Source organism: Ciconia boyciana, chromosome 1, assembly GCF_034638445.1.
Source record: "Ciconia boyciana chromosome 1, ASM3463844v1, whole genome shotgun sequence".
Classification (NCBI taxonomy): Eukaryota; Metazoa; Chordata; class Aves; order Ciconiiformes; family Ciconiidae; genus Ciconia; species Ciconia boyciana.
The window spans coordinates 7561015-7573630 of record NC_132934.1 but is presented as its reverse complement, the minus strand read 5'-3'; the positions used below and the strand labels follow the sequence as shown (position 1 = coordinate 7573630).

Below are 12616 nucleotides of genomic sequence, written 5' to 3'. Positions count from 1 at the left end.
AATCAACAGTGCTGCTCCTTGACTCTATTGGTATGTTGGCATAACTGGATTCTCAAAGAACCAGATAAACTCGAGCAATCTAATCTAGTTTCATTGCAGCATGTTTTCCCTGGTACTTTTAACGTTTAACTTAGACACATCACCATGCCTTACAGCAGTTAATTTCCATGAATAAGGGATGCAAACCAGCGCCACTCGGCACTTCCGATTCCACAGCATGGTATCTTTCTAAATTAAGAGCCTTAAGAAATACTCTTACAAATCTCTTGAGAGTAGGAATAAACAAAACTATTTCCATAACTGCAAGCAGATGTCAAGGTTTTGTCCCTTGTGAGTAGCTGACTGTGTGTGCCACCTTTCAGGAACCATCGAGAACGGAGGCAGTTATACCCAAGCCAACTTCTATGTACCTTTTTGTCATTTTACAGCAAACCTTGCAACAAATCCTGTAACTTTCAAAGGGAATTAGCAAAAAACCATGCATTTTCCTTCCAAGCATACTCCCTGACCTTACTGGCAACAAACTACTTCAATGCACAGAACTGTGTAAAGGGTCACTGCTGAGCAAGAGTCTTAAATGGCAACATTTATACTCTCTCCCTTCGGCACTGAACTTAGTTAAGCAAGCCAAAAGTCTAACATCTCTAATATAAACATTGCGTTTGTAAGACATGGCTGCCCAGCTTTCGGTTTGAAGTGACGAGCTATTGTAAGAGTTCATTCAGAATGCAGCCAGCAGAAATAAATGTCACACGTTTTAGTTTAGACTAATATCCACTACATGCAGAAAAGAATGGCATGGAAAGCAGGAACGCTTTCCAAAAGTACTGTAATCAAACAGATCATATATATCTGTAAGCCTATGTAAACAGATAACATCCTTCAACTACAGTTTATATTCCCCACAATTTAAGCTCTGTCAAGGCAATAAACAAACGCACAAGAGCTTGCAGTTTTGCTAGACTCAAAATTCCTCCCTTACTAGCATAGATGCCTACCATGCTCAAGAAAATATCCCCCACACACAAAACCAATCATAAACGACATATAAAAATGCCAGCTCATGGAGTTTTACAGTCCCTGTACACTAGGACCTGTATTACCTCTCACAGACTTCCATATCTGAGACTGAAGTACCTGCAATCTACTTCATTACAGTAACATGCAGTCTTTTCCAGCAGTCAAAAACCAGCCTTATGAACAATCAAAATTACCCCCTGCTCAACCCTCATATATTTTGGGTGACAGCTATATGGGGAAAGATACTTCCTCTTTCCTTGTAAGTCAGAAAATGAAATCCTTGAGTGCCATCCCAAGCCACACAGACTGCTCAGGTACTGCTGCCAAATCAAGCAAATAGGCAAAATGATGAATATAGACAAGAGTACTGCAAGACGCAGTAATGTTATTTTTCTTGAGCCTTAATGACACAGGACTGAGTACAAATGTGGAAAAAAAAATGGGAGAACGCAGCGAAAGACAAAATAAACTTAGGTTTTTGTAGTCTCATTTTCCTTCTAAATAGCATAATGAGTTTTTGTCAACAAAAGGACATTACTACCACCCCTCTTTTCGGGGTAAATTTTGGGCCACTTGAGGTAGTTTAAATTTTGTATTTTTTACCAACTTTTTGTAGCATTAGTTGTTCAGACCCAGCTGAATTCGTCTATTACATATGGCCTTTTGATCATAAGAGGCAGAAGGCTAAGCAGGGTTTCTTTAACCCGCATCCTATTCAGGTTTGGAGGTACTTGAAAGAACAGTCAGAAAGACTTCAGGAACCCCAAACTGAGAGATATCTGGGTTCTCTTTTCTGAAGCCTTTGCAAATTGTCATTTTGAGTACTACTACAGGTGAAGGAATTAAACTCTACTGCTTATAGGCCTTGTACTGTGGTCAACAGCTTGTTTACAGATTTATACTTAGATGTCAAGAACAGAAGGATCAAGGTCTCCAACATACAGCTGTTACATATAAAATCTCCAAATGCATATACGTGACAACAGGACACACTACAGGAAGCCATTACACGGTTTAGTTTTCAACATCGAGAAAAGCAATTTAAGAAGGTTTGTACAACCTCCAGTACCTATCCTGCTAAGAGAGCCATGAACTCATTTGCAAATCAGAGATTATTCTGTGGATAATAAACTGTTATGAATATAATGAGAACTGTAAAAGTTATTCTGTACCTGACAGTTCCCCTGCTATCATCTCAGTTTATTTTAAAACCTTAATAAAATTAAAAAAAAAAAATCAAGGAGAAACTTCTAACAGCCTTTGAACTGCATCTTTATTTCTTGAATATTGAACCTTGCTGGAACTTTAAGGATTAAAAGAAATAGGAAATTCATGCACCATTCAAAAGAAGATCTTGTACTACACTGCAAATTGCTAGGAAAAAATGGGATGCGAGTAAAACCTCAAGAAAAAAAAAAATCATCAAAGGCCTCATTTTCCACATCCTTTCATGTGGAACTGTCTACCTCAAAATAGGTTATACTAAAGTCTAAACGAACAGCTAACTGTTCTTGCAAAAAGGTATCCTGAATGCCAAGTCACATCGGTGTGAGTCAACACTGCCTCCTATGTTCTGTTAGGAGAACACAGGCTGTTATTGCTCCACATCTCAGAAAACTTTATAATTTCTTTATAATTTGTAATTCAATATTTAGAAGCATTAAGTCTGGTATCAAAAATTTAGTCGGAATGCTAGCTTAAAAACAAAATTGACTGAAACATCTGCTAGGTTTTAAAGTTAAACAATGTGCTTAGGAGCCTGATGGGCTAAACCTCACTCAAGAGCAGACTTCTCAATTGTTCTCAGGAACAGGCACTTAAATTTTAACCAAGCCCACTTATAAACACCTAAATAAAAAAAATTGCATCTCCCCTCATGTTGCTTTCTATCTTGCACATTAATACATTCGGAAACTTTTCCTTGGCCCAGTGGGAGTTGATTCACCTGCTCCGGTAACCTAGTAGATATTTCTTAACTACTAAATGCGTCATAGATGGTCCCTTCACTCTGTTTCCTGGGCTTAGGTAGGGTTAAGTGGCTACTTTTAGACTCTTTACTTCACCTGTCTAACCAGCTTCTCAAAAGTTTTCAGGAATGAACTTCTGGAAGTAAGAGGTCCATAGCACCAATAAAATACTGACAGTCAATTTACAACACTTAAGTGCACACCAGAAAACAGCCATTCTTGCACGCGACTTGTACTGCCCCTCTATAATAAGTCAAAGGGCAATCCTTGCAAAACATGTTCTCTGCATTAGGTTGCTTTTCAGCATGGTTGAACTTACAGGACTTATTTTTTCACCTCTGCAGTTGTGATTATTCAACAACTAGAAAAATAAGAACACTTTAGCGTTCAAGATTCCAATAGCAGCATCTGCAGATTTAAAACATGCAGTATTGCCCTGTAGAACAGGAACAATCTCCGAAGTTTGACGCAATTTCCAAGGTTTATTAACAAGCATGATATAACAACAAGCTTATCATATAACTGAAAGGGCATTATCATATCATTAGAACTATTGCTAATATTTATACCAGTCTCAAGGTGAGCAATCATGTCTTAACAAAATGTAGTCCACACATTCTAACAATAAGGAAGAAAACTGTGTTCTAAACCAATACACTCAACAGGGCTTTAAAAGGATTTTTGTTCAAAAGAGGAGTTTTAATCACTTAATAGAAATCCCAATTAGAAAGGGATTTTTTTTTTAATCACATATCCACAACACTAAGTTTTTGAAAGCCTACATTAAAACCTGAAAAGTTAAGGATCACACCACCCACAAGTTTTTTGTGAACTCAGCTAAGTAAAATGCAATGCTTACTTTGAAGCAGAAACAACATTGACTACATTAACGAGTGCATCACTCTGAAGTCTTTGTTAATTTATACAAAATTAACAAGGAGAAAAGTTAACTCATTATTCTGAACTTTTCAACCAAACAAAGTGTCAACACGATGAGAGAATCCAAACAATTTAAATAGTCAAAGCTTATCTAGTCAGCTCAGTAAATTTGCATTAAGGCCATATTTTTTAATGGTTTGTATTGAAGTATTGCATAGCTGAAGTTTTCTTGGAACTTGAGACAGTTGAGAATTACAGCAAGGGCAGTTCCCTGACCTGAACAATGTATAGATCAATACCAGATAAGCAGATAGGAAATGGGAGAGGAAGGAAGAGGCAAAGAAAGTGGTTTGTCTGAAGTCCCACAACACTGGCAAAGCCAGATTAAGAAACAGATCTTCAAATTGCTGTTGCAAAGTCTTTTCCATATTATGACCCATGAAGTGGATTTTTAAGTTAATACAATTGAATAGAAAACAAAACAAAAAAAGGGTATACAACATTTCAGCTGTTACTTATGCAGGGCAAGAAACTTTTAGATCATACTGAGTATTAATGAAAGAAGTAGAAATATAGTACATTTATCCTCCTTCTCAGTAGCCATTCCAAGGGATTTGGATGTATTATGTATCCAATTTTCATTTATTCAGCACTTCAGGTTCTTATGCCAGCTACGTTTTTAATTTCTGCTTGCTAAGGACTAGGGAATTGGCAGCTAATCAATAGTATAATTAAGGAAGACCACTGTTCTGATTCAGCAATAATCATTTCACTGTTTGGGTGGGGATATTTTGTACAAATAACTTAGTAATTTAGAAATACCGTGCACAGACTGGACAATAATATGTGCTCTAATCAAGTACGACATATTCAGAACATATAAGATACATAGAGACCAAAGTGATTTTACACATTACACACATTCCCCTAGTCATAAGTACAACTTCCGTTCAAATTCATGGAAATTGCAAGGCTGCACTACCCATATTAATTCTACCTTACCAAAACAACAAAGCCTGTTCCGACAAAAAAAAAAAACAACCCGTAAGCCAAATTTATACCAACATTAGATTAGACTTCATAGGAAGGGAAATAAATACAACACTTCTCAAATGAAACTTAATCTTTAGATTAGGTGATGATCCCACACTCATGTCACAAGGTTTGCTTATTTACCAGCCACTAGCTGAGCTCTGCTGTCTGGCAGGGCGTGCGGTCTTATCACACTGGAAAAGGAGTCTAAATGGATTGGACTACTGCAATTTGAGGTGGTGTCTTTCTGCTAGAGGTTATTCTCCCACAGCAGGATCAGTAGAAGAGAGCGTGCCTGCTACAGGCTGCTCAGCCACTACTGTTCTTAGTCTGGTGTGAACTTAGGGCGAAATTACTGACGGTTCAAGTTAACACCCATGCCGTGAAACCTCACAACATAGGAGCTAGAATGTATTCATTGCCTCTACCGCTAAGTCAGCGCTGTCTGCAGAGGGCAAAGTGAGTAGCTGAGGCACTAACTTTACTTGATATGAGATAAAACGTTACAGAAAATGCACTGATTTCAGTCTCAATGAAGGTGGTCGAACCAACTCATTCTACCATACAAATGGCATAAACTAAGAGCACAAACACTCACACAGAGCTGCCACATCTTCTAAATCAAGTGGTGCTCGCTAAACACTTGATTGCGTCCCAAACTCATTAGAAAGTGGTTAACCAAACAGGAATTCTCCAAGGACCTCAGGGTACTTTTTGCTGAACCTCTTTATACATGAGAGCAGTAGAATACAAAACCAGTATTATTTAATATTCACAAAGGGATGATACAAAGTGTACAGTTCTTTTCAGACCCACAAGGCTCAGTCCTGACAGCAGTTACAACAAAAGACACATTAAATTTTAGTGCCCAACCCTCTGAGCAAACCATCCTCAAGACACCTGGCCAAGTCACCTAGCCTCCCATTAGGGGAAACAATGAAAAAAAGCTCCTTGGTAAGGCACCAAAATCTTCTGAGAATCACTATTCACTCACCTCTGAAATGTAAGCTATAGATTTCTCATCTCTCCCATCCCTTTCATTCTCTGTGATCCCAGAATCATGAATTCTCAATGCTCACAATTGTTTCCCTGGTCCAGTGTACTTTTCAAACTGACTTCTCACTCCAGCTTCTTCTCCTCTCCTTCTCAGTCTCTTCCCCTGCACCTCACAATGTTGTAGGTTAGACATAATGTAAAACCTAGCACCAGAATTGGACTGACAGCATTGCTAGCACTCCATAAATGCAGAGATAAGGATGAGGATGTTGCTACCTATCATTTTTTTAATGTACCAACAAATTGGGGGAAAAGAGTGTTATTAGAGTTACAGGAATAAAAAAAGAAGGCAGTTGCACAGCATTAATGTAACTGGTTTCACATTTTAGACAATTCTTAATCGAGTCATAAGCTACTTAACACAGGACTATTATGCTTGGTAACCCTCTATAAAGCACCTAGAACAAGTACCCTACATTTGATTGAGTCTCCTAAATATTGCAGTAATATAAATAAGCATTGAATAATTACTGGAAAGCAATCTCTTGGATTGCAAGCCATGGATTGCTCTTTTTCTTTGAAATTCTGCTTTTCTGAAAAAAATAATAGTAATAAAACTAAGAAGAACTTTAAATTCCAATAATTTTATCTTCTTTCAGAAAAAGGCTGTATTTTAAAAATGAGTGACATGAATCAGATGCAGGTACTACAAGAGGAAACTGTTCCTATACAATTAAGTACTCTCTTCATGTGAGCAGACAAAATAAACCCCAAGCACATTGTACTCATAATTTTATCTGTAACTTATCCCTAGTCATAGTTCCTGGCATGCATTTGTTCAAGAGCTACAAGAACGTAGGTTCACAAGGAGCTCTAGGAATATGTTAGCAGAAGTCTCAGGCATCTTCCAGGCAGCCACACAAACTTCAACAGTTTTAAAATTTGAGAGGAACATGGTAAAGTCACGCTGTATTACCATGAGAAGTGGCAACAATAAGGTAGGTAGCAACAAGTAAACGCCAACAGGGGTGGGAAGGCAAAAAAAGCCCCAAGATTAAAACATCACTGGCTCTGGAAAGCAACTCAGTAAAAATGGTCTTAGTCCATAGTGTCATTTCACATGTACTACTATGATATGTCTTCGTGGTTTGCTTTTCACTCATTTGCATATTAAAATCAAGAGAGTTAGTATAAGAATAAAATGGAGGCTGCTCCTCTCTTGTCAACTGAAAAGATGTAAACAATTCTGGTTTACTAGAAAAGACTCACTCATGGTAAGTAACAATGACATTAATTTGCCTCGCAATTTTCTGCACTAAATTGGACCTGGCATTTATTTTTGCATGGCGGAGGGAGACAAAGAAGGAGGGAAGGGGTGGGGGAAGCTTCAAAGAACAACTGCCTTATTACTGTACCTGACGCTTATATCACTGTACCTGAACAACTTCTAAACATGAGTATGTATTTTCGTATCAGGTATTTATCGTTACTGTACAGTAAAGAGTAAGATCTTTCAAAAGAACTGCGAAGTTACCTTCAGAGGGTTGGGGTTTTTTTTGACTGGGTATGATATGACTGTCTCCTAGAAATCTACTTACGGTTGAGTGAGGTCACGAGTAATGAAGTCTGAACTCTTGAAGAGGAGGAAGATGTCACTGAGAGCTTTACATTTCAGAGAGCTGTTCATTGCTATCCAGTAGGCATCCTAAACATTATCCAAAAATGCACCTTTACTACAGGAAGGAGTGCAAGCTGCAGATCTATCAGCACTAAATATTATGCAACATTTCAAATACATGCAGAAAATTTTTTTTTTATTTTGAGGAAACCTTCATTAGCTGTTACAAAAGACACAATAGTTATTGCTTTTCTTATGAATACTCTGTTGAAAACAGAGCAAACCCATTTAAAAAAAAAAAACTAAGTTTTTGCCTTACTGCTTCCAGGCGCTTTCTTGGAAAGCTTGATTGAACAAAAGTTTCCCTTGAGAGTATGATACAAAAACATTTGGGTGCACCCATCCTTAAGGTATATAGAGTACCTAAAAATAACTAGAGGGAAGTTTATTGGTTTTTTTTTTAAAAAGTGGGGTTTTTAATCTTTATCCCAGGCAAAGTTTTCAATTAGTATCCTAAATGAGAAGAGTTGGACCATCATACTGTTATCTGTGACAAGGATGCAGGGTTTTATGTAAGAAAGACAGTGCTGTCTTGCATCAGCCTCACCAAACAGTGCACCATCTAGCTCTAATCCACCAGAACAATTTGCAGTATCATACTTCACTGATATCTTGACTATCACTCCTTCCTTTATCAGAACCACTAGTCTCTTCTACTTTCCAGTGCATTAAGATAAAACAAACAAAAAAAAATCCTTATGTTAACATCCGTTACAAGTTTTGGGAGTCAGCATTCTTACCCTTGGAGCACTCCAGTTAAGTTTAGGAAAAACACTACCACCCAAGGAACTTATTGCTTCTTGAACTTTAGCTGTAAACTCTGGAAATTCTGGTGCCTGAACAAAGAACAATGACAACAAAAATATCAATTTCAATATATTTAATAGCAAAGTGTAGCCATCTTCTAAATACCATGAGAAATATGTGTTGTAGAAGGAATAAACATGTCCAAAATCAGGAACCAAGAACCCCACAAAAATAATGTATTTGTAGAAATAAATCACTTAAGAATCAACTCCGACATTCTTTCAATCAGAGAAAATTGAAAATATGTTTCCAGTTCTCACTCTCATTACTAGCAAGATTCCATGAACTTCAGGGAAAAACCCAAACCTTCATAACGTTCATCATGAAAGCTGCAACAGCTGGCAAACGTGCACGTCAAATAAAAAGACCTTAAATACATACCTGGTGTTTTATACCTGACAGTAGATTATTGTATACAAATAAGATCTTGTATACAAGAAGATTTAAAAACAAAGAAGCTTTCAAAAATAGTTTGTTTAGAATTAAGCATCTCTTAAAAAAATCCAAAATACAAATATTGTATCATTCTGTCAAAAGTATTAAAAGGTAGAAAGAGATCAGTTCTGTTTTGTAATAGTTCTCTAGTTGCATTTAGGAACACAGCAAGAGAGCAAAAGTAAATAAATCAATTCATAGGCAATTTGAGTGACAGCTCCTCATTTAAGCTTTAGTTTTACAAAATGTTGTTAGCAATATTTTAACTAATCAGACCTTAAATTAGGTCTTAAAGTAGATCCTTAACAATATATTGCATCAGAATAGAGGACATACTGCAAAGGTATGGGTTGGACTAGAAAACCTTGTCTTGTAAAGAACATTGTCAATATTGTAAACATAAGATAAGGGAAAAAAACTCCTCAGGATGCTATAAACTCCAGTCTGAATGTGGTGCAATAACAAAAAAACCAGATTGCTGACCTTTAAAATAATATGAAAGTATTTCAGGCACATGTCAAAGATTTTTCATTTAATAGGATGTATAGCAAAAAGTATATAAGAACACTATTTCTGCCTGAGTATTTTTAAACTCCACTCAAAGATAACATCTAGGCTAAAGCTAATTGACGTCCCTAAAACAACAAAGCCCTCACAGCCACACAAGTGATCAAAAAAAGTTCATGCTTTTGGCATCTCCTTTCTGCAGCCCCCCCCAAATGCAAAAATTAAAAAAAAAAACACCCTCTCACATTTTAGCACAGTGACCTAGGCTGAACTTGGAACATTCTGAGTCTTTCCTTAGTACGCTACCTAGTCTCCATGGGAAATTACACTTGAAAAACTGAAAAAGCATTCTTATTTTACTTTATTTTTAGAGCTTCAGTCAGTTCTAGGAATTGTTCCTGCAAGAAGTAAAACTCTGCATCCACTGCATTCTGATCCAATCTCCTCTTGTTTTGACAGAAGTCAGGAGTCATACTATATATGCAATACCAGCACATACTAAGCCTCCCTGGGGAAATGTTACCATCATGTCATTTGATTAATACAAATGAAGAAATATACACAAGAGGATAGCTCTAAGGCTGCATAAACAAGCTAGATTCTAACATTTCCTAAATTCTGAATGCCTGACTTTGCAACCATCAATATTAATGCACATTTTTTTAAACACAGGATTTTCTATAATCCTATATTCTAATTCTTCATCAGAATATAGAAGGGGCAAGGGAAACAAGTTCTACCTGATGACTCAGGCAAGTCATCAAATCAGAATAATCACAACTACAGCCCACCTTACTGCTCCTGGAACCAAGAAACCAATAGAGAATTACAACCTGGGATTTATCGTTAGTAAGATACGAATGCCCTAGGCTGACAGCAAATGCAGACCAGCATTCTCCAGTCTGTCCCACTATGCTTTACACATTATGTTCCCTAGGGTCTCCTTGTTCAGCTTCCACATTGCCTCTTGATCCATTTTCATCTCTTGAGGTAACTCCAGATGAGCTCCCCACCCTTCTGCATTCTACACGGGCTGTTTCTTCACTCTCTTCATCACTATCAAGGTGGTAACAGGCAACACTTAAAAGCCCAGAAGACTATTTCCATTCACTCACTGGCCTCAGAGCAGTCCCTAGTTTTCAGGTAGAGAAAGCGTATTTGCCACGGATGGAGTCTTCAGAGCAATCATCTACTAAATCTATGAGACAGTAAAGAGCACATTGTGAAATTCTACTTTTAGAATCTCTTTCTTTGACCAAATGTAAGTGTATTTTCTAGGAACTAGACACGGGCACAAACCATGTTCGTTATTAGCCATTTTCAAAGTTCCAGGTTCAGCGAAAGACAAAGCCCTGGCAGTCTCTGAACAAGAGCCACTCTGGAGGCCAAAACACACCTCTTCTTCCTTTACCCCTGATTTTATTGCTGAGCATGACATTATATGGAATGGAATATCCCTTAAGACAATTTGGGTCAGCTGCCCTGGCTCTGTTCCCTCTCCTTCTCTTGCCTACCCCTAGCCTAGTTGCTGGAGAGGGGCATGGGGCAGACTGGGAAAAGAGAAAGCCTTGACGTTATGCAAGCACCATTCAGCATTAGCTGAAAGTTAACTCCATCCCAGCCAGCCCCAGTAAAATGTTAGCTGTAAAGCTGCAAGCCATACACAGTACACAATGCTTACCTAGCTAAACTGAAATCACTCGGCCTATACCCTTCTGATGGGTATCATACCTCTTGATTATGTATTTCCTTATTGTGTTGTACCCTATAATGAAACCCGATTCAAAAGTCAGATATTATTTCTTTAGCAACATTAACATGAGCTTCGCAAAAGATAAGATGGATACCAAAATACTTGTTCTGAATAATTTACAATCTAAGGTATCTACTTTATCAAAGCTTACGTATTTGAACTGAAGCTATTAGTCCGTGCCAATTTGGCATGTATTAGTTTTAAAATCTAGGCTATAAATTCTCTGCTAGCATAGGCACAACTCAAGGCAGAGCTGTGTTTATATTGCACCTAACCCAATGTAAGCAATTCAACATTGCTGAACATTAGGGAGCTAATAGGACTGAAGTAATAGTACCAATGGCGGACAAGTGACGCAAGTATATTAACTCTGACAATGACAGGGCAACAGTAACTTTCAAAAAAAGCTGTAAAAAAAGATCAAGAAAGCCTGGTTTGTATCCATCATGATCCTGATTCTAAGCCAGGCACAGTGCAAGGAGAGCATAAAGACAGAAAAGGAAAAAAAAAAAAAGATGATAGAAAGAAATGTACTTAGGAGGAAATAATGGCATGGGTGTAAGAAGAGCTGTGAAAATTGAGCTGCAGGGGCTTCGTTTGTTCTGCATCCAGCCTGATTAAGTAATTGGGAGATAGTCAAAGTGGTGAAAATGAAAGACAGCTATATTTAGAGCTATACTTCAGTTCATCTCCTATAGTCTAACAAGTCTGTGATTGTTGGGGATGAAGAAAAGCATTTTATTTTTAGTTAAATAAAATTAAGACAGCGAAACTTTTTTAAAAGTTACAGACATCTACACTGCCATCTATCTATCTAAAATGATCTGAAAAATATTAAATACAGCAACAGGTATCTCTAACTGGCAACAAGTTTATACCACAAGGTTGCAGAAAGGATACTGCTGACAAACCCACATGTTAGGCTTTTACAGGACCTTACCTTAAGTGTTGTAGTATTCTCATCATCCGACCACTGTTAAAAATAAGAACAAATCAAAGGTTACTGGTTTCCCGAGACATCCTTTCTAATTTATGAGAACATCAGAATTCATATGGTTTCCTACAAGTAGATCAAATCATTAGCCTGGAGCTCCTGTAGCATAACATCACCATCCTCCAATTATGACAGCTGTAAATTAAGACAGGAAAAATACTGTATATTCAGCAGAAGTACTATTCTAAAGTATGGATAAAAGACACCTATATATTTTAATTGTGATTTATAACACAAACTTGGACACTTGTTGTGGTTTAACCCCAGCTGACAACTAAGCACCACCCAGCTGCTCGCTCACTCCCCCCCGGTGGGATGGGGGAGAGAATCGGAAGGGTAAAAGTGAGAAAACTCTTGGGCTGAGATAAAGACAGTTTAATAGGTAAAGCAAAAGCCGTGCACGCAAGCAAAGAAAAACAAGGAATTCATTCACTGCTTGCCATCGGCAGGCAGGTGTTCAGCCATCTCCAGGAAAGCAGGGCTCTATCACGGGTAACGGTGACTTGGGAAGACAAACGCCATCACTCCAAACGTCCCCTCCTTCCTTC

The 12616-nt window shown here is 37.7% G+C and overlaps 1 protein-coding gene across 2 annotated transcripts in view; it reads right to left on the bottom strand.

Moving 5' to 3' along the window:
* CDC123 (cell division cycle 123) overlaps positions 1-12616 on the bottom strand; it is a 34930-nt gene that overhangs the window by 17862 nt on the left and 4452 nt on the right. For both annotated transcript variants that reach the window (XM_072857851.1, XM_072857844.1), the window contains exons 4-6: positions 12015-12047; positions 8313-8408; positions 7493-7599 (exon numbers count right to left, since the gene is read on the bottom strand). In XM_072857851.1, coding sequence (XP_072713952.1) covers positions 7493-7599; positions 8313-8408; positions 12015-12047 — 236 coding nt within the window. The remainder of the gene's footprint in view (positions 1-7492; positions 7600-8312; positions 8409-12014; positions 12048-12616) is intronic.